Source organism: Panthera leo, chromosome F3, assembly GCF_018350215.1.
Source record: "Panthera leo isolate Ple1 chromosome F3, P.leo_Ple1_pat1.1, whole genome shotgun sequence".
Classification (NCBI taxonomy): Eukaryota; Metazoa; Chordata; class Mammalia; order Carnivora; family Felidae; genus Panthera; species Panthera leo.
The window spans coordinates 12,594,843-12,621,745 of NC_056696.1; the positions used below are offsets into that span (position 1 = coordinate 12,594,843).

Here is a 26,903-nt window from a genome sequence, read left to right on the forward strand (position 1 = left end):
GCTGTCAGAGCTGCGTCTGCTCCTCCCCGCCCCTCTAGCCACTGCGGTCTCACCCCTGCAGACTTGATAGGGATGGGGGGGGGGGGGGTGCGGCTAGGGAGGGGAGGGCAGAAGTGACCGGTAATTTGCAATGTAGGGTGGGATTCAGAATCCCAAACCGGCTTCTCCACATTACAGATGCCTGACCTTGTGTGCTTGTTTACACTTTTTAATTAAGCCACCTTTGAAACGGACACAGGTTCTAGAATGTTAATTTAGTAACCTCAAGTCAGTCCTGTTTCTTACACTGCCAAGTCGAAAAGGCCTTCCTCACCTACACCTAGCCAATTGAAATGGCCATTCGACTAGAAGTTTTAGGTGGTTATCTTCCCGTAAAATACTCCTATACTGTACTGCCAGATTCACTTTCTTGAATATAAGCTTAATCATTACCCCCATGTCCAATTAATAAACATTAGAAAATGAACCCAAACTGTCCAGCTTTGTCACAACCTCTCTCCGGTCCCTGCTGATCGTACAGTGCACCTACCGGTCTCAAATACACCCCGACATATTTGGGCCTTCTTAACTATGCCTCTTTCTCCACTACACTGGTTCCCCTTTCCAAATTTCTGTTAAAAATCCTACCCTAAATGCCATCTCCTCCAGGAAGTCACTTAGGGTTTTCCCAATGTCCTTGTTCTCTTGGAGACAAGGCTTTTTAATTCTTAATGGAAAATGGTTAATGGAATCTGCCACTATTTTTTTTAATACAGTTGGACATTTATGTTGTCCTACTTTCCCATTTTTAAACTCCTTGAGAGCAGGAATCATGACTTTTTCATCTGTTGTATCCCTTGAAGAGCTTTCCAGAATATAAAAGTAAGGGGAGGGGCGCGTGGGTGGCTTAGCGGATTAAGCATCCGACCTCGGCTGGGGTCATGATCTTGCAGTTCGTGGGTTCGAGCCCCACATCGGGCTCTGTGCTGACAGCTCAGAGCCTGGAGCCTGCTTCGGATTCCGTGTCTCCCTCTCTCTCTCTGCCCCTCCCCCACTCATGCTCTGTCTCTCCAAAATAAACATCAAAAAAATAAAAAATAAAAGGGGAGGAGGTGTTTGAAAGCCTGCGATTGTTTCCATTTTGATTGAAACATTAAAAAAAAAAAAAAAGCTTCCCTTGAAAAGTGCAATTTTGAGATTCACGGCTACAAGCTAATTGTAAACACAAAGGATGAAGGAACAGATTTCTCAGTCCCGTACTGTGTCTCCAGTGTGCGGGTGCTTTCGGATACGCTTTCTTGTCTTTGCAGGTCATTCCCACTTACCCATGAGGACACCGAAGGTCAACAGAGTGACTTCCCTACTGTTGCCCTGCTTTGAGTGGCAAACCTAGCAATTTGAACTCCCTTCTATCATACCAGCATCACTTGATGAAAAAGTAATCAATACCTCCACAAGATCCTTTTCCAGAATCAAAGGAGGGGATGTTCACAAATGACTTTTCCAAACTAAAACACGTTACTCAGGTGTAAGGGATTAGTGACAAGGAGGCCACCATAGTAAGTAAAACAAACAGGTGTCCAATCTCGATCATGTTGAGCACAATGCCTTGAATAAACCGTCTAGTGGAATGGAGGTCATTGATAAGCATGTTAATCTTAACATTTCCTGTTAAAGTACATTTGATGCACTTTAAAAAAAAAAGTAATGGCATTTAGCTGTTACACTGGCAGGTATTAAGTCTGTTACATAGTATTTATGTAGTTGAATATTCATATGGCACTAGGATGTGATTTATACAACAAAAAAGACGAAAATAAGACACGGTCCCAGCTCAGAAGGCTTACAATCCGAAAGGCATCAAGATACAGGGGATAGAACTATAGGGACAGAAAGCTTTATCTTCAAAATATCTTTAAAAAACTTTTTGGCATGAAAATGTATGAATCTTTGATTGATAATCAATGAATTGCTTCAAATGAAGCAGATTTAGAGATGGGATATTAAAGGGAAGGTACTTCTTTGGATACTGTGAGAAACGAGTGACTTGGTTTCTGGGATATAATGAACAAGTGATTCTCAACTGATGGCAAAAGAAGGTACTTTCCCGGATGTCAGAATATTTGGGGCTGGAACAAAGAGGCTAGGAAGTTGCAAACTACCATGGCACCTTCCGCCCTTGATTTGACCGAATTTCCTTTATTTTTAAAATTCAGTTAACGTTGAAGGGAATGTGAGTCTTTTTGGTTTCTCAAAGGACGAGTGCTTTAAAAAGAGAGATGAGAGGTGCCAAGAGGAAGACCGAGAAAAACAAACAGTGCAGTGTGGTGCTAGAAATAACAGGGAAAATGACAGAAATAAGGGGGAGGAGTCAAGGTAAGGATCACAAAGCAGTGGGAGGAATGAACAGGATAACAAGGTTAAATACCAAGGCCAGGTGAGGGAAGGCTTATAATGAAAAGGTTTCAATATGTAAACCAAAGCTCCCACTGAAGCAAACAAATACATTTAAAATAATCTGACTAAAAAAGAGAACATAGGATGTAAAATATTTATTTAATAAAAATAATTTCATAATTTATACAGAGTTGGATAAAATGTACAGATTTTTTTTTCACTTCTCTGCAAAACTGCACACAGCACAACTTGCAAACTGGTCTGGGCGTTCTATAAATATGGCCAGGAGACGACCTTGTTATTGTCTTCGATAAGTCAAGGCTCCAGCTGCACACCACAAACTTTGAATTGAATTCTAGGGAAATGTTGCTTTGGTAACATGAGTGATGTGATTGTACCATCATTTTATTAAAAAACATTAAATAAAATCCCTTGAACATCACTTTTCTACTTGTTTCTGAGTGAACAATTCCCTACGCAGCAAAGCCAAAGATAAGGTATAAAATTAGAGGCTGTACTTTCATAACATCGCTTCCCGTTCCCTTAGTGTTCTTTTCCTTCCCTTGATCAGAAGGGAAGGTGAATGGCAAATGACCTATACTCATCTGCATTTACTTCTGGAATTGCCGCTTACACTAAACAAATATGTCAATTCCGGCATCTTGAAACTAGTAGTCACACTGTGTACCTGTGTTATTCTAAATAAATTAACCTAGGTTTTTTTTCAAGGTAAGGCAACAAAGTTGGCTTTCAAATAGCTATCATGACTCACATACACTAGCAGCCACTTGGTAGACTAATTACAGAATTAAATATACACACAACATTTTTTCCAAGTACCCTGGAAATGGAACCACTAGCAATTATTATTTTTAAGCAGATATTCCAAGATGATCCGCCCTTCGAAACAAAGGCAGATTTAATGTACAAAATGCAGGAATCAGGTCTATCCTAGTTCCTGTCCCATTGAAATAATCAAAAAGAGTCTCAGTTTTTGAAAAGGCCTCGTAATAATCCAACAAATCTAACTCCTAATGACATCTTGATCTTGGATAAGAAGGACAAAGCATATAAAAACTATAAATAGGGATGAAGATATTAAAAAAAAAAAAGACTTCTCATTTTATTCTGGAAATAAAAGGGAGTGCAAATACAAAATGAGCTGGTTGGGCTAGTGGTATCTTTAGCTCATAGATGATCTTCTCCTTATAGGATTAATAGTCCTTCATACTCAAGGCTAAGAGATAGGCAAACAGAACTTAAGTTTTCTGATTAGGTGTCTTCATTTCGATTTATCAGCAGGCCTCAAAACTTGCCTTATTTTCTAACTAAAAGAGCTTCTCTGGGAAGCATATGAATAACGCAACAGTGTACTTCTAAAGACAATCTACACAAATACAAAATTGTCAAGATGGAAACTGAGAACATTCGTACAACAAGTGTTTGAAAAACAACTAAAACTTCGAAATGACACACATTCCCAATAGGACAGAACACCAAACCAGAGCAAATATTGCCGGTGATTAAAAACAACTTTCATGTGTAGAAACACAAATGCACATGAGTAACAAAGAGATACGAGTGTGAAGTCGAACAGACACAGATGCTGTTGGAACATAGTATCCTGTGGCCCGCAGAGCCCCGGTCCCGAACCAGGCCTCTGAGACACCAGACTCACCGTCAAGTATAAATGCCACGTGTTGCTTGAGTGCTCTTGAGTACCCGGCTTTCAAAATCAAGTTCACTTCTGTTATCAGAAGACAGTAATCCTTCAATTAGCTTCCATAAATAATCCGCCAGATAAACTTCGCCTCTGACTCCCCTAAACAGGATTTCTAGGAGCACAAGGTAGGGTCAATTGGCTGCTCTGAAGCCTTAAAAAGCACGTTCACAAACACGTCTACATACTAAAAAATTAAATATGTCCAGGCACAGTTGCTGTGCAGAGTCTGCTAAGCAGTGTGTTACAAAGTGGTTACTCGAGAACTCGATTCCGCGTCTTCTTGCTTTCTGCATTTCTTCATGATACTAACTGAACCACTGGCCAGGAAAACCACAGCGATGAGTGCAAAATAACCGGCGTAGATCAGGAACTAAAAGGGGTAGGGAAAAGAAGTAATTTAGAGAATTATCGATTACAAGAGGAGACATTGTACTGGATATAGGTAAACACCTCCTATGATTAAAGGTATATTCAGTGTCTCTGTAAACCTTCAAAAAACACCGTGTGCTCACACGATGTGCCCGGCACGGGCAGCGCAAGGGGCAGCACAGCGTGGTCGTACTGAAGCCTGACCGCCTCGGCGCAAATCTGGACTCCATCCCCGGCGAGCCGGGTGACTCTGACCGAAATACTTCATCTCTGAGCCTGGGTTTCGTTTACAAAACGGGAAGTCACAATATCGCCCATTTTTTACTGGGTCACTGGGAAGGGATGAAATCATGTGTGTTTATCCACACAACGCTAAAGCTGATAATACTACTGCTTTTATTTTTGTTGCTGTTGTTATAATTGAAACTGCTTTTATTTTTGTTGCTGTTGTTACCATTGCATCACGGTCTCTTCCCTCAAGCTGATAGGTTAAAGTACGACCACCAGGCCAAATTCTGAAGATAAAGAACTTCTATTCCTCCCCAGAGGAGGGCAGTAGAGAGTCTACTGTATTCCGCCGTAGGATGACTTTTTGTAAGAATCTTCTCTAGGCCAGTATTTTAAGGTGACTATATAGTTAACCAACATCTTCATCATCACCTTCTGAAAATAACTCACGACGTACTTAGAAGCTGGCTCGGTTGTGCGGTAAGAGTGTCACTCTTTACAATTTGGATACATTTTCCTATAGGAAACCTGTTAATTAATCATGGCCGAATTTCGGCACAGCCTGCAAAATTCTGTAATTCCGTATTTTTAAACCCGCTGCTTCTACAGCAGGATGACAAGCACTTGGCTTCTCTCCCACCCTCCATTCCAAATCTGAGCGCCTAACCCTTGAGAAGTCCTCTCAAGCTTTTCACTGCTGGTAGTGACTGGGAAACAGAAAGTAATGCGCTCCCGCTCTACTCCCCCCACTCCCCGCCCACCTTTCTGAGGCACCACCATCCAGGGAGAGATAATTAGGTCTTGAAGCTGGTTTAAATCCTAGCTTTGCCACATTACTACTGACCACGTGACCTTAAACAACACTGAACGTTACTTAACATCTCTCAGACTCGTTCTCTCGATGTCCAATCCTGCCTGCAGCTCTGTAAAATTCTAGAGTGCCTGGCACACAGGAAGCACTTAGTGCACATTACCAACTGTGATTATGATTTCTCTTTTAGATTTTTCAGTACAAAGTTCATTACTGCTAACGTGCTGGGTCTCTGTATCGAAAGAAAACTAGTATCTTAAGTGTGGAGGGAATAATGGAGAAGGAATCATTTGGGCTGGGCTGGGGGTGGGGGTGGGGTAGGCACTTTTTGATTCAGTTGCCCATTCTGCCAAAGTACAGAGCAAGCCCCACCTACTAACTCACAATGCATGAAGGCACACACGACACACGGTTCCAGAATGAATAAGAGTGTCCACGCTGGCTTTGGGCGTTTGTGCAGGTGTTTTCTCAATGGGTCATATGTTAAGAATCTTACTGCTGTTCATCAGAAGTCATTACCTTGCTATTTGGGCGGGCGGCATTTTTAATAAAGAAGGGAGGAGCCTTCAGAAGGATGAGTCGAAGCAGGGCATCTCACACACAGGAGCTAGTATTCCACGTACAGAATTAAAAATGGAGGGAAATGGGGGCGCTTGGGTGGCTCAGTCAGTTGAGCGTCTGACTTTGGCTCAGGTCATGATCTCGCAGTTCGTGGGTTCAGGCCCCGCGTCGAGCTCTGTGCTGACAGCTCAGAGCCTGGAGCCTGCTTCGGATTCTGTGTCTCCTCCTCTCTCTGCCCCTTCCCCACTCATGCTCTGTCTCTCTCTGTCTCTCAAAAATGAATAAATGTTAAAAAAAAAAATTAAAAAAAAAAAAGGAGGGAAATGATGGATGAGGCAGCGGAAAAGCTCGGCCTGGAGGGCGGGCACCAACATTACTTCTTGCCTCTGTCAGGCTCTCGAGTGACGCTCAAAAACGTTCTAGGTCCTCGCCAAAAAGATGACGGTCCCACCATCCTCCAGGGAGAAAAGAACGCAGGACGGGGGTTGGCCAAAGGAAGGAGGGAACACTCCTACTTTTTATTTTATATCTGTCTGTACTGTTTGAACGGGCTCGCAGTAGGCATGCTCGACTTGGTCACTCTGATCACCTGCCGTTATGACTGGAACACCTTGCGTGTCGAAACACAACTCTTACCTGGGTGGTAATTTCTAAGCCGAGGCCGCTGGCATCCACCACGATGAGAGTAAGCAGGGTCTGTAGGACCAGCGCAATGAAGGTATTGACACCAAACACTAAGGCATAGCGCTCCATGCTGAGGTTGGCAGCGATCTGAAAACTTCAAACAAAACAAAACAAAACAAAACACAAAAGGATGAGTACACAGGAATTACTCCCCAGGTAGTTACGACTTTTGCTTCAGTTATGAAGAGCAGCCCCTTCTTTCTGCTGCTGGGCAATTCCCTTCCCAACCAAGTGAAAGGCACTTTGTTGCCAAATGCTGTAAATCTCATGCAGGCATCTGAACAGAGCAGGACTACGGGACCAAGGACGTAAATGAACCTCGCCCTCGAGGCTCCCTTGGGAGGAGAACCTACACTTTTCATGGGTTTGTGAAGAGACCAAGAAGTTTATCCTGTCACAGCTTTTCCTAGCGCTTCCTTGAGTCAGAACACCTACGTTGCTATAGTGATGAGTAACATGTAGATGATCCTGAAGACGACGTAGGACGTGTAGCACACCCAGATGTTCTGCACGGTATCCATGATGTAGACCGCGGCGGCGATGAGCAGAGAAAACAGAGACAGCATCATCTCCCCCCAGGTGGACCAGGATATTTTTATGTAGCCGACTACAAACACGGCAACAGCACCTACAAAATGCAGAGAGAAAAGCTCTCTAGTTATTTTGCTCCACAAACGCGATTTCAATCAACTAAAAATTCAGCTTGGGTTATTACTTTTTAAAATCTCGTAACTTACAAATAGGGTAGCTCAAGATTATGGAGGGCCTGGAAAGGCAGAGAATTTGGGACTTGACGGAGTAAGTAACTTGGAGCCACTGAGAGACCACGAAGAGACCGAATGACAGCAGCTGGCGAGGAGACGGGAGGACGCAGACCCAGGGGTGCCGCCAAGGAACGGGGTGCTGAGGCGGGCGCAGAGGCGGGAGTCAAAGAGAGCCGCTGCTTCCGGCCTGACCACACGACACGGCGGGAGGGATGGTCTCTCCTCCTGCCTGAGCAGCAGTCCAGAGCATGGCAAAAGGGCATCTCCTCTCTTTGGGAAAACGATGACGCTGGTAACCATAGCTAAGATGTGCAGAGTGCCTTCTAAGTGCCAGACACAGTCAGAAGTGTTTACAGAAAGCACGGAATGCCGTCTAAAAACCTTATGAGGGGGCACACCTGGGCGGCTCAGTCGGTTAAGCGTCCAGACTCTTGATTTCAGGTCATGATCTCACAGTTCGTGAGTTCAAGCCCCGCATTGGGCTCTGTGCTAACAGCGCAGAGCCTGCTTGGGATTCTCTCTTGCCTTTTTTTTTTTTTTTTTTTACGTTTATTTATTTTTGAGAGACGAGAGAGACACACACGGCACGAGAAGGGGAGACACAGAATCCGAAGCAGGCTCCAGGCCCCGAACTGTCAGCACAGAGCCCATGTGGGGCTCCAACTCACGAGCTGCGAGATCGTGGCCTGAGCCGAAGTCGGATGATGCTCGGCCGACTGAGCCACCCGGGTGCCCCTCTCTCTAGCCTTCTGTCTCTCAAAGTAAATAAATAAACATTAAAAAAAAAAAAAAAAAAAAGAACCGTATGAGATAGGCCAACAAATTAGAACGGGACGACAGAATATAATGGTCAAGGACGCAGGCTCTGAGTTCAAATCTTAACCCGACTAGGTACCATCTGTACTGTCTCGGGCGAGTTATTAACCTATCAGTCTGGGTTTCCTGAACCGTAAGATGGGGATACTAACTGTAACTGTCTCAGGAATTTTGTGAGGACTGAGTTAATATACCTAAAGTCCTTAGGACAGCATTTGGTACATATTACCACTCAACGTGTGCTAGTTATTGTCACAGACTTGTATCACGCCACTCCCAAGCGTCACATCAAGTGACGGAAGCGCCCAAAACACCCGGAGATGGCGCAAACCCGCATAGGAGGACAATTCTGCAAACCAGTACGCTGGGTTTCCCGACAGGGTATAAAGTTTGTGAATCACGGCCACCCACAACTGGAGCACTGCTGAATTTCTCCCTAAATCAGAAAGCCAGAGCTCAAAACAAATAAACCAGGCCTTGGGGGTCACCTCCAGTTCCCGAGGGGAGAGAAAAATCAGATCGTGGCGGACTTGACCTCCGGGGGAGTGTGCCGCCCCACACCGCTTACCCAGGAGGGTGGACACGGCCTCCACGCCGCCGTTGTAGATGGCAGCATCGCGAGAGGGCATCACCGTCTCCCACAGGCCCTGTGCGTAGTTCACGACCTGGAAGTAGCCGCAGGTGGACAGGGCCCACCACACAGACCAGCAGAGCAGAGGCCGGGAGGAGTAGCACATCAGGAAGTCATCCCACAGGACCTTCAGCACGAGGAGCCGCTCCGGCGTGGGTTCCTTCACAGCAAACGGAGAGAAAGGTGCAAATACTGTGAAGGCGACTACAGAAAGCAACTGTATAGACCCGGTTTTCTATTTGTCTTTTTCCTTGTGAAAGGCAACCGCTTATTTATTTTTACGCATCTAAATGTTTTTTTCATGTTTATTTACTTTGGAGAGGGAGAGAGAGAGAGAGAGACAGAGCATGAGCAGGGGAGGGGCAGAGAGAGAGAGGGAGAGACAGAATCCGAAGCAGGCTCCAGGCTCTGAGCTGTCAGCAAAGAGCCCGACGTGGGGCTCGAACCCATGAACTGTGAGATCATGACCTGAGTCGAAGTTGGACGCTCAACCGACTGAGCCACCCAGGTGCCCCTATTTTTATGCATATAAATGGCGTATATACAGGCCTACCTCATTTTATGGTGCTACACTTCACTACACTTTGCAAATTTGTGTGTTTAACAAATGGAAGGTTTGTGGCAACCCTGTGTGGAGCCAGCCTGTCAGAGCCAGGTTTCTTCTAGTATCTGTCACTTCATGTCTCTGCGTCACATTTTGGGAATTCCCACGAGATTTCAAACTTAATTTTTTAACGTTTATTTATCTTTGAGAGAGACAGAGAGACAGCGCAAGCGGGGGAGGGGCAGAGAGAGGGAGACACAGAATCGGAAGTAGGCTCCAGGCTCTGGGCTGTCAGCACAGAGCCCGACGCGGGGCTCGAACTCACAACCTGCGAGATCACGACCTGAGCCGAAGTCCGACGCTCAACCGACTGAGCCACCCAGGCGCCCCTCATTACTATTACATTTTTTATGGTGACCTGTGAAGTTACTACTGTTGTTGTTCTGGGGAGCCATGAAGCGTACCCACAGAAGACGGCCGACTTAATCAGGGCAAGTCGCGTGCGTTCTGACTGCTCCACCGACTGGCTAGTCTCCCTCCTCTTCCCCCTTTCCTGGGACACAACGATATTGAGATGAGGCCAAGGAATAAGCCTACAGTGGCCACGAAGGGTTCAAGGGAAAGGAAAAGGCGTACGTCTGTCACTTTAAATCAAAAGCTAGAAATGGTTAAGCTCAGTGAGGAAGGCAAGCCGAGAGCCTGGACGGGCAGAAAGCTAGGCCTCTTGTGCCCAACAGTAGCCAGTTTGTGAATGCAAGGGAAAAGTTCTTGGAGATCAAAAGTGCTACTACAGGAAACACGCAATTGACAAGAAAGTGAAATGGCCTCATCACTGACATGGAGAAAGTTTCAGTGGCCTGGATAGAAGCTCCAACAGCCACAGTGTTGCCCCTAAGCCAAAGCCAAAGCCCAACCCGGAGCAAGGCCCTCGCGATCTCTTCAATTCTGTGAAGGTTCAGGGAGCTGAAGAGGCCGCAGAAGAAAAGCGTGAAGCCAGCAGAGGCTGGCTCGCGTGGGTCAAGGAAAGAAGCCGTCTCCACCACGTACAATGCAAGGTGGGGCGGCAGGTGCTGGCGGACAAGTCGCAGCCGGCAAAAAGATCGCAATGTGCTGAAAGCCCAGATGGCGGTTAGCAGTTTTGAGCAAAGTATTTTTACACTAAAGTGCATGCATTGTTTGTTTGTTTGTTTGTTTTCAGACGTACTGCCATTGCACACTGACAGTATAATGTAAACACAACTTGTAGGTGCACTGGGAAATCCAAACATTCATTTGACTGGCTTTATTCCAATGTTTGCTTTATTGCGGTGGTCTGGGACAGGACATGCAAAATCTCTGAGGTGTGTGTGTGTGTGTGTGTGTGTGTGCACGTTTGCGTATATATATAGTACGACTTTTTCTTTTAGTGCTTTATGAACAGTAGCATAGCTGCATGTAATCAACCCAGCAACGATGTACTGTTTACCAGGTGAAGGTAGAAAGATGGCCAAAGACCGCATGTTTCAGCCAAAGCGAGATGCCACCCCACATCTCCCCACACGGTGGCAAGCGACGTTCAGAATAAGCAACCGTTAGTAACCTTATTAAATCACTGGTCAGTTAGGGTTTGTCAGTGAGAACTTCCTATCCTTAAAACTGACCGATTCACTGTAGAGCAATGGTTGAGACAGAAACCTTAGGAAAAACCAGACCCAAATATTACCAGCAGTTCTCTACCTAGAGGGTAGTAAGGTGATTAGTGATTTTAATATTCTTTCCTACGCTTTTTATATTTTATATCACCCAATGCTTGTACAATGGGAAATACTACCACTATAATGAAGTAATAAAGCCACCGCGTTTGGGGCGAACCGAGGCATTACCGAGCTATGTGCCATCCCCACACCGTGCCACAAAGACAACGTGAAATCCCAGACACCCCAGGAGAAGTCTCTAACTCCTATCTAAGGTCTAATTTATCCAAGTATGCCCTACTTCCTGAGCGATGGGAACTTACACTTTTGTGGCTAACACGGGAAGGGAAGAGGAGAGAACCCAAATGGAGCAAAGGGGACCTCATCGTGAAGCAGCACATAAGCGCCAGGATGTGTGACAGGAGCCACGTGCCAGATCTGTAAATACATCGGTGGCAGCCGCACAATTCAACCTGCTCTTGCTGGTTGGAGGCCACGTGTCTTGAGGGGCACGAGGACCTTTAGTTGTAAACAGAATACCCTGTTTTCTCAGCCCCGTTGGGCAGAGGGAGACTCATCTGTAGCCAAAAACAATGGCTGGGGTGGAAATTTTCGAGCGCATTTGCTTCTTTTATTAAGTGCTTTTGAAGGACACAGTCCCGATACTAACTCTTGCTACAAACAGCAAACGTATTTTCCTGATGACAAGAGGACTATCATTGTTTCCTCTGCTGGTGATGTTCCAATATCCGAAACATAGTAAAAACGTATGGAGTGAGCCTTAACTGATGGGAATAACATACATCTGTTATTAAGAAACAAGACAAGAAACAAAACAAAGTAAAATCTGTATCAAGGAAGAATTGGTGTTTGAGATAGACTTTGGGAGACAGATGTGAATAGAGAAATAATGAAGAACATTCTAGGCAAAGGAAGCAACAAAAGCACGGGAGAAGATGCCGTTGTAGTATATTTGCAATTTAGCAACAGTAAAGTTCTCGCCACACATCAAAAGCTTCTAGGACACTCTCTCTCCTGCTCTGGCCCGTTGTGCACTTATTTTGCTCCAAGAATAGTCATTCTTGGGGCGCCTGGGTGGCTCAGTCGGTTGAACGGCCGACTTCGGCTCAGGTCATGATCTCGCGGTCTGAGTTCGAGCCCCGCGTCGGGCTCTGTGCTGACAGCTCGGAGCCTGGAGCCTGTTTCAGATTCTGTGTCTCCCTCTCTCTGACCCTCCCCTGTTCATGCTCTGTCTCTCCCTGTCTCAAAAATAAATAAAACGTTAAAAAAAAAAAAATTTAAGAATAGTCATTCTTGCCTTGGCCTGGTAGGCTCACAGAGCCTTAGTTCCTAAACCTGAAGTTAGGGCGTTAACAACCTGCTAAGAGTTGGCTTAGAGGCCTGTCTTTGGCTATTCTTTTTCAGGGGGAGATGACACCTGAAGTTCAAGGGCATTAAGCTGTAACAGGGAGGGGGTGCAGCCATGTACACACTCTCTCCCCTCCATCCCAACTCAGACATACCCATTGGCAGGGGTCTCACTGGAGACATCCAGAGGGAACGGTTTGTGACCACAAGGGAAAAAGGGAGGGTCGAAAGGCAGACTATGTCCTTCACACAAGTTTCTACACAACAGTTGTGGCTTTGTGCTCAGGGCCAGCCTGGGGGGAGACTACCAGCCCAACACAAACCTCCCACCAGTCACTTGCACCATTATGGTTCCATTTCTTTGGATTCCGAAAGAAAGCTATTTTGCATGAAAAGACATCGGAAAGCAAGTATTATATAACACTGAGTAAAAACAAAAAACAAAAAACAAAAAACCATCAAGTTACAAAACTACATGTAGATTATAATTTCATTTACTTTAAAATGTATACCTATGAATACATACACATGTGTATATGGAAAGAGATGTTTAGGAAGAAGATCACTGAACTATTAAGAGTGGTAATCTTTGGGAGCAGCAGTTCAGAGGATTCTGAATTCTTTTTATGTAGTTTTCTGTTTTGTTTCATTAAAAAAATGAAGGAGTCTTTTTTATAAAATCAGTAAAAATTTTTTTCCTATTCAGATGATATATCTATTAGCTGTATATTGTGTGTGTGTGTCATTCATTCATATATATATATATATATATATATATATATATATATATATATATATATATATATAGCGATTCCTGAAATTAGGTAAATAAAGGCCATTTCTCCCTGAAATGCTAGGAAAATCTCAGTGGAATGAGAACCAAGCAATATTCCATAGTTGGGCCTACTCACACCACCCCTAGGCTCAGCTCACTTGTTTATCAAAATGGGCACGTGGTTTCAGATTTCACTCAAAAAAAGGGGTTCTGATGCTGTCTTAAAAACAAAATAACAAAACTTGGAGTTATTTCTCTACCAAGGAATAGGGGTCTCTATTATAGAGGATTTTGAAGTCAACTAGATCTGGGTTTATTTTACTGAGAGAGACAGAGAGCACGCGTGAGAAAGAGAGAGCAAGCAAGCACGCAGGGGCAGAGAGAGAGGAAGAGAGAGAATCCCAACCAGGCTCAGCTCAGTGCAGAGCCCGACGCGGGACTCGAACCCACGAACTGCAAGTTCATTACCTGAGCCAAAATTGGCGCTTAACCGACTGAGCCATCCAGGTGCCCTGATCTGGGTTTATTCTGACAGTGCTGTTTTCTAGGTGCCTTTGGGTGAGTTATCTGACATACGCTTCAGTTCCCTCAACTGTAACATGGGGACAGTGACACCTACAACACAGTCTTAGTAAGAATTAAACGAGCTCATGAACCTAAGATTCTTAGCACACTGTCCCACAGTGTTAAGGGGAGTACAGTCCCACTGTACTTAGCACAGCACCCAGGTTAAAATGAATGAGAGCTGAGACGATAATGATGAAGCGCGACAGAAACACACCTGCCTGCCTGCAGATGGAACCAATTTCTAAGCCTTAGGCTTTTTGCTACAAAACGGAAATGAATGTTTACTTCGACAGGCTATTGGAAGAACTAAATGAGGACTGCGCGGTATGCAGCAAGTGCTCAATACATGCTCCTTTCCTCTGTACTCTATCATGACTCACTTATGCAACCAACAAATATTGACGAGGGCCCATACTGCGCGTTTGGCAATGTTCTAGATCCTGGGAATACAGCAGAAAAGTCCCTGTCCTCCTTCAACTGACATTTTGGTAAGAAGGACAGACGATAAACACACAGACAAGACAGCTGACAGTAAGAATGATACCATGAAGAGAATAAACAGGGTAATGGACTGGCAAGTAGTGATTAAAGTGACTTCTGAATTGATACCTGAGTTGACATAAAGGAACCAGCCATGAAGATGAGAATGAAGGGCAGTCCTGCCTGAGAACTTCCGGATCCAAGTTCTAAAGTGGGAATAAGTGCTGTGTTTCAGGTCAGTGCCATGCGGCGCACAGGGGTGAAATAAGGTCAGAGAGGTTAGCAAAGGGTCAGATTGTATGAGGTCCCATAGTCCGTAATGAGAATTTTCGAATTTATTCTATATACAATAGGAAAACATATGGGGGAGAGGGGAGATAGGGTTTAATGCCTAAACTGTGAAGATTTAAGTCAAGGGCTGATGACTGAAATTAAACCACTTCTATGATAGTATGTGTTCCTTACCTATCAGAAGAAAGAAAGTGCCTTCAGATCAATCAGTTCATAAAACTCAGTATTCTAGAGCTAAGGAAAGTTTAGTGACCATCTGGTTTAACATTCTACACTTAAGAGTAGCCTCGGGGCGGGGGGGGGGGGGGGGGGGGGTGGTGGGCCCTGGGTGGCTCAGTCGGTTAAGCGTCTGACTTCAGCTCAGGTCATGATCTCAGGGTTTGTTATTTCGAGCCCCGCATCAGCACAGAGCCTGCTTCGGATCCTCTGTCTCCCCCCACCTCTCTCTCTCTCAAAAAAAAGAGTGGCCTCGGTTAAAGAATTAGTGGTATGGAATCACTACCAGATTCTAGTGACATCTTTCATAAGGTTAAGACCAGAGGTAACCTGGTCATTCCCTCATTTACGTTGTGGCATTTAATACTTGAAATAACCCGGTGAGGGAGACAGACAAATGAGGAAATTAAGTCTCAAAGAATTAAGAAACGTGCCCAAGATTACCCTGCTGGCGAGTACGAGAGCCCAGGTTTCAACTTCCCTTCCTTCGAAACCCACTATAGTGTGCTGCTGGAAATGATCTTACTTGCATACAAAGTAGAAACACTAATTTTGCTACAGTCAGTGTTCTATAAAGCTCAAACACAGACATACGCCAAGAACGCGAATGCTTACTAACAGCAAAGGGTATCTGTCTACCAATAAAAGTATAGGTATGTTAACAGGTGTCACTTATTAGGTATTCATTACGTGTCATGGCCCGTGCTAAAGAAGCGGCTTAATTTACATCATTTCTAGCGAATGAGCAATTTAAAATAAAGCAAATCCAACTACAAGCCAAGCACAGAAGGAATCCCGTTTCCTATTTAGGAAAGAAAATCACCAGCTCTGCTGTAATGTCAACACGCTGGGCCCCACGGCAACAGGCTCATTCTGAAAAGGACTCACAAACACCTTAAGGTAACTTGCGGACAAGGGCTATCGCTCTGACTCCTACTTCATCTTCCCTTTCCAGAAGATCAAGATCAAACCACCCACCCTTCTACCTACCCCTTTTTTTACTGTATTTACTACAGTTATGATTTATGGTTCAGTTATGGGCTTTGTCAACTTCAAATGGCACTATGATCCCCGACAGCCATGTTCTGACTCTCCTTCAGGCTCGTGAAAGAGAAACAGCATCGTCTGGGCCCCGAACAGCTGTCCAGCAGTCACGACTGCCTGTTACGGGGTCAGCAGCGGAAGCAAGGATATCATGGAACTGACCTGAGTCTAACTTTTACCACACTGTAGCCAACACGATGGTTCTCACCATGCTGTCACCCCAGGGAAAGACTTCATGAAGTACAGATCAAGGGGGGTCTCCTATATGCTCTTTAGTTATGTTTCGGAGTATACCAGCGCAGTTCTGCATAAGTCACTAATCTCTGTTCCCAATCCTTATCTCTAAAATGAGAGGGTTGATGAGATCTAAAGTCCCTTGTCACTGTAAGATGCTCTGATGGTCCTGCGACCTGTGGGTAGAATCACTTCTAACTCTAGAATTTCATAATTCTTCAGCATGTCAAGTACTGACATCTTGCGTATAAACAACAAACATCAAGTTGGTCTTGGTCTAGGACAGAGTGTTTTGTAAGTGGTAGGTTCCAGCTCATTAACAGGTAATAAAGTCAATCTAGTGGGCAGTGATCTGCATGATAAAAAAAATAAACTGAATGGAACGTACCAGAATCAAGTGTTGTAAAACCTCTGCTTCAGTTATATCTAAAATATATACACACCTATGAATGGTACTGGTTCCTATGTAAAATGTGTTTCTTTCTTACTATGTTTCTTACTCTTTCTTACTATGTTCAAAATGGTTTAAAACTTACTGGTCTATAAAAATCTTTAGAACTATGACCAATGTTAATATTTAAGATATATATGTATACAGGTATTATAAGTATGTATATGGATACTAATTTCCACTAAAGCCATTTCACATCTTTGAAACAATTAGCAAAGGATCTTTATTCTTTTTTTTCTACTACACGAGATCTACAGCTTTCTACTTTTTTGTACTCCAGATGATTCTAACTCTTTCCCTCCTCCATCAGCCCTGGGTTGACTTGCCAACATGAAGAAACTGGCAATTCATTCCTACTTAATCCCTGGTCTTTTGACTGATGCTGCTCACAGGTGCCCCAGTAACCCAAGTTTCACAGCGAGTGTCACCTAAGCTCAAGCTCTTTGGGATGAATAAACCTACGTTTCAACCGGTAACCACAAGTGAATGGTGGCGGTAGGCAGAAGAGACGTAATTAGATGCCACATTGAAACAATCTGAGTTAACTCCAGGGGAGGAGCCAAAGACTTTCCTCCTGTAGGCTCTCTCCTCTCCTTCAGCCTATAAGGCCCTGGGAGCATGGTTTTAGGACTGATAGAGCCCACCTGCAAAGTGAGAATTTTAACAGGCTTGTTTCCAAACATGTCCCATGAAAACTGAGACCAATTCGGTATGGTTGGAATGAACCTTGCCCCTCACAGCTTACAACCCGTTGGAAAGATAAGAAGCTATAAAGAAGGGTGAGTGATTAGGGGAAGCAATTAACCTTCCCGGCTAGCCAGAGCAGATGGACGGATTATTCAGATGCCATACCTCTCTCTTCTAAGAGACAATTTCATAGCCACACTTTTAATTAATATGTATTCCGTCACCCATCTTAGATTTTCCTCTTGTGATTATCTTCTCTGTGGTATTCCTTACTACCCCATTCTGGTGAAATGTCATTTGAAAATGAATTATCAGGGGGTGCCTGGGTGGCTTAGTTGGTTAAGAATCCGACTTCGGCTCAGGTCATGATCTCGTGGTTTTTGAGTTCAAGCCCCACATCAGGCTCTGTGCTGCTTGGGATTCTGTCTCCCTCTCTCTCTGCCCCACCCAACCCCCCCACCAAAATAAATAACGTAAAAAAATAAATAAATAAATGAATAATTTAAAAAAAAGAAAATGAATATCAAACATCGCTTCCAGCACAGAAGAGGAAGAAAACTTTCTAAACTTAAATACTTTAGGTGTCAATTCAGAAACTGGAAGATGTTCATCATTTATTGGAATCATTTCAACTATTTATGCAGTAAAAATTTCAGAGGGCTTTCTTTGTATAGCCAGTACCAGGGATAGAAAGATGAGGAAGAGACAACTCCTGCTGTGGCTTGTTTTTTTTGTTTTTGTTTAATTAAAAAAAAAATTTTTTTTTAATCTTTTTATTTATTTTTGAGAGAGATACAGTGTGTGAGTAGGGGAGGAGCAGAGAGAGAGGGAGACACAGAATCCGAAGCAGGCTCCAGGCTCTGAGCTGTCAGCACAGAGCCCGACGTGGGGCCCAAACCCACGAACTGTAAGATCATGACCTGAGCCAAAGTCAGATGCTCAACCGACTGAGCCACCCAGGCGCCCCATTTTTTTTTTAATTTTTTAAAAAATGTTTATTTATACTTAAGAGAGAGAGAGAGAGAGACAGAAATGGATAGAATCCGAAGCAGGCTCTAGGCTCTGAGCTGTCAACACAGAGCCCAATGCAGAGCTCAAACTCTCGAAGGGTGAGATCATGACCTGAGCCGAATTAAGACGCTTAACCGACTGAGCCCTGCCCCCCCACCCCAGGTGCACCTGCTATGGCATCTTAAGACCTCTCTGACACAAGCAGTATGATGTGGTGCTGGTCTGACTTTGGAGGTTATTCACCCCAGGACAGAATGTATTGGCCATCCCTAATATAAATCTGCCCTCTCTTTAATCAATAAATGAATGAACCAGTGAACCAACCCAGGATAAAAAAACTGAGTCAAGATGAATACAAGGGCTAGCAAGAGGGGTTTTCCTGTCTGTTTTGTCATCGTTGCTCTAACAGCCAGAGCAGCCGCTGCAAGGCACGTAAGGCCACACTTACCGGCTCCTCCGTATTTAGAGGCATTTTTGACTCCGGGTCCTCCCACCCTGGAAGGTGGTTTGCAGCCGTGGTGTTGGTTACAAAGCCGCCATTCTGTGCCTTGATGCCATTCGTTCTCTGGCAAGTGGAAGGAACGTGGTGAAAGAACAGGCTCTTCTGTGGCATGGGCAGAAACCAGGCCACGGCAAAAGCCACCGAAACACAGGTAAGAGAGATGACATTCAGGCTGAACAGGGACCAGCCTGCCACGGAGACGAGGATCTGCCCGAGGACGGAGCCCACCGTAAAGCCCACCAAGGTGGCACTCCGACAGTAACTCGTGACCTTCTGGTACATGGTCAGGTCTACCACACTGTAGATGTAAGAGTAATAGGCGATTTCAGTGGCTGTGGCGATGCCATAGAAGAACTCCAAGAACTGAATGGCCAGCAGTCCCTGGGCGTACAGCAGCATGAACCACGTGACAATAAGGCTGAGTCCCTGCAGCAGAATAACGGGTTTGTACCGGAGGTAGTCTGTGGCAAGGAACACAGGAAACAGCAGCACCAGGTACGAGTAAGTCCATACTGGGTAAATTTCATTGAAGACCTGATAAAAAGAGAAAATTAAAAACCTATTAGCGAGATCAACGGAACGGGAATATTCGTAACCATTTATTCTCATAAAACAACCTACCAACACCTCTGATAAATCCTTACTGACCGAAGAAATCTCGACAGCAATTCTGATAACTGGAATATACTTCCCTGTTTCTGCCCCATCATTTTTCTTTTTTTAAAGTTTATTTATTTATTTTGAGAGAGAGAGAGAGAGAGAGAGAGAGTGTGTGCAGGCACGTGCGCGTGCATGAGTGTGAGGAGGGGAGGCGTGGAGAGACAGAATCCCAAGCAGGCTCCACTCGGTCAGTGCAGAGCCTGAGGCAAGGCTCAAACTCATAGACCGGGAGATTGTGACCTGAGCCAACACCAAGGGTCGGATGCTTAATGCTTAACGGAGTGAGCCACCCAGGCACCCAACCCATGATCTTTTTCTGAAAATCCTCCCCAGTCATCAAGGCCTAGTTCAAAGCCTTCCTCATCCTGGAAGACTTTGCTGGAGCAGGTAATATATGTACTGTAACATTCAGAGCTCTCCATACTGCTTTGTACGTGTTGTCTCCCCAATTACCGCAGAGCACTGGTTCCTAACCGTGGTTGCACATCTCCCGTGGAGCTTTAAAAAATATGGATGCCCAGCCAAAGGCAAGTCTTTACGACCTCCCAGGAGATTTTATCTGAGCCAGAGCTGAGGACCACTGCCTTAAAAGGGTGGACTCTTCAAGGGTTGACCTGCCACGGCCTTCCAGTTAGCCTGCTGTGTAGATACGTGGCTCAATAACTGTGTTGGAAATGGATAAATGTTTGGGAATGATCATCAATTCTTACTTCTACCCACAGAATAGGGAGCCTTGATCCCACTGTTTGATTAGGTTTCTCTGATTTTCAGTTTAATTTCTTTGGGGGAACAGGTCAAGAGGATAAGTCTGTCCTACAGTCTTGACAGAATAATTATCCGTGGATGACAGGCTTATAGGCAGCTTTGATGTCTTTCTTTTTGCTTGCCTGAAATATGAAAAAAAAAAAAATAGAAGTTTTTGTTTTCTTTTTAATGTATTTTTAAAGTTGGGATAAAGTAGAGGTATCTTTACAATAAGCGTTCTACCATAAAGACCCCGCTGGAATTTCACTCCCATCGTTTGCTGTGTGATTACAGGCAAGGCTTTTTTTTTTTTTTTTTTTTTTTTTTTTTTAGTTCCCTTTAGCCTTAGTCTCCATTATCAGTAAAAGAAGGGTAAGCCCTGGGGCGCCTGGGTGGCTCTCTACTCAGATCACGATCTCATTGTTCCTGGGTTCGAGCCCAGCATCGGGCTCTGTGCTGACAGCTCAGAGCCTGGAGCCTGCTTGGGATTCTGTGTCTCCCCCTCTCTCGCTCTGTCTCTCAAAAATAAACATTAAAAAAAAAAAAATTTAAGAAGGGTAAGCCCTGCAACCACAGGGTTGTCTGCTGCAAGGACTAAGTGAGAGAATACATGTAAATCATTCATTCCACTTTATTTACAGGTCTCAAGCCTTGAGGACTGAAGCTGAAGCAGACCCTTTGGGACAACATAACTAGGTAAATCAACTGAACTGTCATCCCCACCCTTGCAGCATCAATCACCGTAGGAGACTTTCCCCTCTCTTACGCCTACCCCAGGGTCTAGCAAGGTCCTAGTGTGGATACAGGGGAGCCAGTTTCTCAAATGACCATTTCAAAGTCTGGGTCGGTGGCCCCAATTTTTAAGTGCTTTCTGAAAGGCAGGCTTTGCTCAACCAACTGAGCCATCCCGGTGCCCCTCATCCTTTCAAATATCAACCTAAAGTGCTTATATGTGTGGGTCGAATCCACTCCTAACGCGAAACCACGGTTAAGATAAAGATGAGGAAGGGGCGCCTGGGTGGCTTGGTCGGTTAAGCTTCCGACTTCGGCTTAGGTCATGATCTCACGGTCCGTGAGATCGAGCTGCGCGTCGGGCTCTGGGCTGATGGCTCAGAGCCTGGAGCCTGTTTCAGATCCTGTGTCTCCCTCTCTCTCTGACCCTCCCCTGTTCATGCCCTGTCTCTGTCTCAAAAATAAATAAACGTTAAAAAAAAAAAAAAGATAAAGATGAGGAAAAGTAACATTGCCAAACCTGTAAGGCCGCGTAGTAATGAAATTAAAGGCAAATGGGGTGAGGTGTGACGGTGGGGGAAGGGATGGGTTCTTGTTTACTCATTCTAAATACAAGACCGATTTCATCTCCAGTGAAAGAGATCAGCCCAGGATGAATGAATGTCCCTCTCACAGTGTTATCAGCATCATAATAGCAACGTCCGCTGACGGGCACACACTGCGATACCTGCCTTACCTACATTGTGTCGTTGAATCCAAACAGCCAGCCTAAGTGGTAAATGCTTTTATTATCTCTATTTTACAACTGAGGAAACTGGGCCTTACAGGAAGGTTAGGTCAATTATCCAAAGTTAGCACAGCTAGTAAGTAATCGGTAGAGGGAGGATCAGAACCTCGCTATTCTGAATCTACCAGACTGAAAAGCCTCATCTCTTCAACTGGAAACCTGTTACTGATCATGGACTACGTTCCAGGGTTACGTCTATGGCCTGCGCCTTTTTCAACCGGTATGGAGGCGCTTTTATAGGGCATTCACAAAGACATAATGACCACACAATCACCAGAGCTTAGCCACTGGGTCTCCAAAAGATCCTTTCTCTTTCAATGTTGCCACCGACAAACTGTGACACCGGAAAATGTTTCTTCGATGGGTACTTTTAATCTTGAAGGGAAACTTCCTCCGCGCAAAAATGTACACATTACAGACTCTTATTGTCCATACCCTAGACAATACCTTCTTATCTCGGGTAAAATCTGTCATGTGAGCAAAGGGAACTGATTTTTATCGTCAGGTGCCTGCCCCCAGTCTTTGGATCAGAGTTTGCTTGCGTTTTCTTTCTGAGATACGGAAAGTTAAGAGAGAACAGATGTTCATCTTAAGCTCTAATTCGATTTAGACTTTATTTTAGAATCAGGTTTCAAGTAAACAAGTAGCTAATAAGCTCTTCTTTACACAACACTTCAAGCTGTATGGATATAAAATAAAACATAAAAAATAAAATAAAATAAAATAAAATAAAATAAAATAAAATAAAATAACATAAAACTTCTGTTCTGAACCTAATTAGGATATATATTCATACATCATTGTAAGAGAGCTAGGAAATACAGACCTTGAAGGAAAAGAAAGGTAGAGGCTAACAGAAAGAGATCAGCAGGTAGGTAGGGGAAGCTTATTCCAAGCAGAGATCACAACTTTGAGCACAGGCTAGTAGATGAGAGACTGGATATACTGGATTTTGGACTAGAAGATTAATGTGGACAGAGCTTGGGCACATGGAAGAAGGCAAGAAGAAAGACGTAGCAGAGGCTAAGGCTGTCAAGGAGGTAAGAGCCAAATTCTGTAAGACTCTGAATACCAGACAGAATAGGTAGAATGTTAAAAAAAAAAAAAAAAAAATCAAAGAAAGGTGGTGAATGTCGAATCACATGCTAAAAACGATGAAAGAATAAAACAGTGCTGGTGACATGGAACTCTATTTTATTAAAAGACTGGCTTTCAACTATTAGAACAGAGTCCATTTTTAACCTGTTTAAAACTTATAAAGTGGTACCTAAAACGGGTTAACATTTTTCCTGAAATCTAAGAGGAAAATCCTTCATGCATGCAAAGATAGAGGAAATTCTGTCCTTCTTCTCCTTCCTTTGCTTTTGGACTTGGTTAACCATAGCTCCATTTAAGATGATCTAAGTTGGCCCTTCTGAAGTCTTCTGGGGTAAATACAAACTTCAGAACATCACTGACCATGGCCTGACATTCACTGTGCCTAAAAGTCATGTAACATTTTTCATTTAACCGCGCACTGGTGAAAGCAAGCATTAAGTCAGGAAGGAGAACAAGTTGTCTATTTATTTCAGTTCTTAGATATTCCAAAAACCCAGGGTCCTGGAGAGGGTGACCGGAGCCATACTGTGCACCAACAACAGAATCAGCCCAGGTCCAAGGTACTCACGAACAAATGACACTCCTTTCTAGACCACCAGATTTCTCTTCAAACTCTGCCCTCCTCCTCCTCCAATTTGCAGGCACAGGAATGTGCTAGGTGTTTGTTACATAATCAGCAAACATTTACGGGCCCTAGCACCCCTGTCCGGCCCCAATGCCAGTGAACATATTCTCTCACCCCAGAAGGCTCTGAGTAGACAGGGCACATGATGACACATGACATAACTCTCGGCCCAGGGCAAATGCAAAACAGATCAGCTTTCAAATATCAACACAGAGAGCATGTTTCTTCTCCCCATGTGGCCCTCAGTCCAGCAAGGTGAACAGACTGTGCATATCACATGGCAGTTCACATGAAATTTTCATTATTTGCAGCTCAGGAAGTATCATTTCTGCTTCAGAGTCAGTGGTAGTTCTGGGTCTCCAGAATCATCCTCTCTCATTTACTGCAGTCATTTTCTCCTTGTAAAATTATTCTGTTCACAATGTTAAAATGTTAACGACGTTCAACTTCAAATAGGGAATGAACAGCTGTCACAGTCCTTGGTGGAGTGGTCCAAAAGACTGAGAAACAGAAGAGGTGAAGTTCGGTAAAAGTCAGTGATACTTGCTGAAGGTAAGACAATATGAGAAATTCAAATGAAACCCTCAATCCAGGATCCAACACCGACTTTCAATTCCCTGCTAAGCGTCCTTGAAAACGGAAAGGCAAAGCCAACAACAAACTGGACTGTGAATAATTATATCCTGCTCTGGCCTGTTATGCAGGGACGGTGAGTTGCTACTCAAAAGAGGTGATTACTAACCACAGGAGGAAGAGTAAACTTTAAATGGAAGAAGTATTTCACAGCAACTAGGGCAGGGAGGGGAAGGAAGGAAAAGCAGGCATAGGAAAAATAATAAATACTTACTAATAAATGCCCACTCATCTTTCACCCTTTGTAGTGTTCTAGAAAAGAATACCCAGGCTTCAGCTTTCAGGCTTGTGGTTGAAAAGCAAAACTAACATCTGTGAACCAACAATTCACCATGCAAGACAAACTGTAATTAAATGCCAATTACGTGACACCATCTCAGTATCTGCTTTTATCCCAGGAGGTAGGATTTGGGGGCTGGGGGGCAGCATGTCCCTGGACAACGTCTCATCTAAATAAAAATCAAAACAAATTAAGGGGACGGATAGTTGTTTGTCGTTCGGCCCTTATTCGAGCACATCCAAAAAGCCTCACCTAATTAAAAGTCAAAACAAATTAAGGTGATGGATTTTTGTTTGCTGTCCTGCCCTTATTTGAGCACGTCCATCCAGTCAAAGGTAAACAAAGTAAGGTATGGGAAGGAGGAGGGTGCGGCTAGGAGAGGGAAGATCCATTCCGAAAGCAGGGGTTACTCCGCACCTGGTTCCCTACTTTCTTCTTTTTTAAAAACAAAGTTTGAGAGCGCGCGCGCCACGTGAGCAGGGGAGGGGCAGAGATGGAGAATCCCAAGCAGGCTCCCGCCTTCAGGGCAGAGCCCCTGCACGGGGCTGATCCCGCAAACACGAGATCGTGATCGCAGCCGAAATCAAGAGTCTGAGGCTTACCGACGGAGCCTCTCAGGCACCCCATGGTTCCCTACTTTCATCATTTACTAAACCTTTGTCCAAAGTACAACTGGCGGTTTCCACTGTTTTATCCGAGTACCCCGCAGCGCCCCCTCCCGCCCCCAGCAGGAACTGCTGGACCAATCTGAGCGGAGAGGAGCTGAACCACACAGAGCAGCGTGAGGAGCACGCCGCCGGCCGCACACGCGTGCTGGGGCTCCCCACCCCGACACGAGCCATGCCCCACAAATCCAACAGACGCCAGAAAAACGGCATGGAGTAGCGCAGCGCCGGCCCCGAGCCTCCTGCCAGCTGCGGAAGGGCAAGAAACCCCTGCCCAGAAAGCCTCCGGGGAGCGAGAGCCGTTCCACTCGCTCTTTTCCTGAGCCGCCTCCCGAGCGCCGGCGGTCGGCCGCGCCGGCCCCCAGCCCGCCGCAGCGCCTACCTCCCTCTCCGTCAGGTTCTTGTCCGGCCCCAGCAGGTAAGGGGTCAGGAAGGGCTCGGACGGCCTGAGGCTGGCGAAGAAGCCGTAGGCGCACAGCAGCGCGGTGGGCAAGAACCAGCACTCGCGGGGCACGCGGGCCGTACGCAGGAGCGCGGTGGCCGCCGCCGCCCGTCGGGACACCGGGCCGGGCACATCCATTCGCGGTGCGGAGGGCGGGGACGCGGCCCGGCCCCTAGCTGTTCCCTTTCCGACGCCCGCCGCGGTGATGCTCGGGCGCTGCCCCCGCGCGGGCACCTGGACCCGCCAGCGGCGCCCCTCGCCCTTGGCGGCGGAGCCAGGTCGCGCTCGCCGAACCGCGGCCTCCGCGGGCAGCACTCCAGTCCTCCGCGGCTGCGGACGCCTCACATGTTAGCACCGGAGCCCCAAAGCGAGACCCGCCCCCGGGTCCGCCCCCCGCCGCCACCGCCCCCGGGCTCGGAGCCAATCGCGGCGGATGCCTGGAATTGGACTCTTCTCCCATTGGTGGTCGGCCCAGCAGAGGAGAATCCGCGCGGGCTGAGCGCGAGTCCGCTGACGTCCCCCGACCTACCCTGCTAGTGCGGAAAGTCATGGAGGACTACCACTGGGGAAGCGTGCTCCTGGGGCCGGTGCGCGGCAGTCAGGCCGAGAGTAATCGGGGCACGCTCGCGGGCGGCCTGGGGTTCCTCCCCGTGGGCCTAATCCCCACGGAACGGAACGCGCTCCTCCACACACTCACTCTCTCCGGTTCTTAGTCACAGTCCCTCTGGACGCGCGTTTATTCAGACTCTCCTCACCGGAGACTCGGCCAAGATTTAACCTTGGCGCGGGGTGGGAGGGAATGCCAAACCTTTCCGCCTGCAGCTTTCGTGTTTTAAATTGCATTCGTCTGCCACAGACCCTAGGAGCCCGGGATCTGAGCACTCGGGGCGTTTACCAAGACACCGAACGGAAGAAAGCGGGTGGAACATTTAGACGAGGAACGAGCAAGTCCCTTAATAGAAGGACCGTAATGGAGTCCTGATGAAAGGGCTTTAGCTTTATCTCGGTCCTCTTTGGAAGCAGGATACAAAGAAAGCAAACGGATCCGTAGCGATAGCCTGTGTTTTAAAAGGAAAGTGGGAAATCCTGAGTCACTAAAGCAATCAAGAAATATCGATCTCTTTATTAAAAACAAAGAGTCTTGGCATAATTTTCAAGGGCAAAGCATGACAAGAATACCCGGTGCTTTCTCTCATCTCTCTCTGAGCCTCTTTTCTGCTTGGCTCAGCCTGATTGTCTCCCGATAACTTCCACCGCAGACTGAGCTGCACCATTTAAAGCATTCTTTTCCTGTGTGGTATTTGCAAAGTAGCAGATCCTGCCAGAAGCTCACAGAGCGCATTTTTGAACTCTCTATTTTGCTTTAATACATGTTACTACACATGGAGCTCAATTTCCTCCCGTGACAGCAAAGAACACTTTTTGCAACGA

The 26,903-nt window shown here is 45.6% G+C and overlaps 1 protein-coding gene across 3 annotated transcripts; it reads right to left on the minus strand.

The window, feature by feature from the left end:
* Positions 1 to 2,571: 2,571 nt before the first annotated feature.
* Positions 2,572 to 25,802, minus strand: SLC19A2 (solute carrier family 19 member 2). Of its 3 annotated transcripts, none has more exons than XM_042924973.1 (6): positions 25,413 to 25,802; positions 18,753 to 19,340; positions 8,901 to 9,123; positions 7,188 to 7,380; positions 6,705 to 6,846; positions 2,572 to 4,469 (listed from the first exon to the last, which is right to left on the minus strand). In XM_042924973.1, the coding sequence occupies exons 1-6, from the start codon at positions 25,608 to 25,610 to the stop codon at positions 4,341 to 4,343; spliced, it is 1,473 nt and encodes a 490-aa protein (XP_042780907.1). In that variant the 5' UTR covers positions 25,611 to 25,802; the 3' UTR covers positions 2,572 to 4,340. The 3 variants fall into 3 exon arrangements, with proteins under 3 accessions (XP_042780907.1, XP_042780908.1, XP_042780909.1); XM_042924974.1 differs by lacking the exon at positions 25,413 to 25,802 and adding an exon at positions 23,567 to 24,183; XM_042924975.1 differs by lacking the exon at positions 25,413 to 25,802 and adding an exon at positions 22,177 to 22,260.
* Between the last annotated feature and the right edge of the window lie 1,101 nt (positions 25,803 to 26,903).

What these genes read in the sequence shown, in the direction of transcription:
- SLC19A2 (XM_042924973.1), bottom strand. Translation starts at nt 25,610, where the DNA reads ATGGATGTGCCCGGCCCGGTGTCCCGACGGGCGGCGGCGGCCACCGCG. An exon ending in GGCCGTGTCCACCCTCCTGG is followed by an intron (nt 7,381 to 8,900) that starts GTAAGCGGTGTG and finishes TGCATTTTGTAG; the next exon opens with GTGCTGTTGCCGTGTTTGTA. An exon ending in TTACTCATCACTATAGCAAC is followed by an intron (nt 6,847 to 7,187) that starts GTAGGTGTTCTG and finishes TTTTGTTTGAAG; the next exon opens with TTTTCAGATCGCTGCCAACC.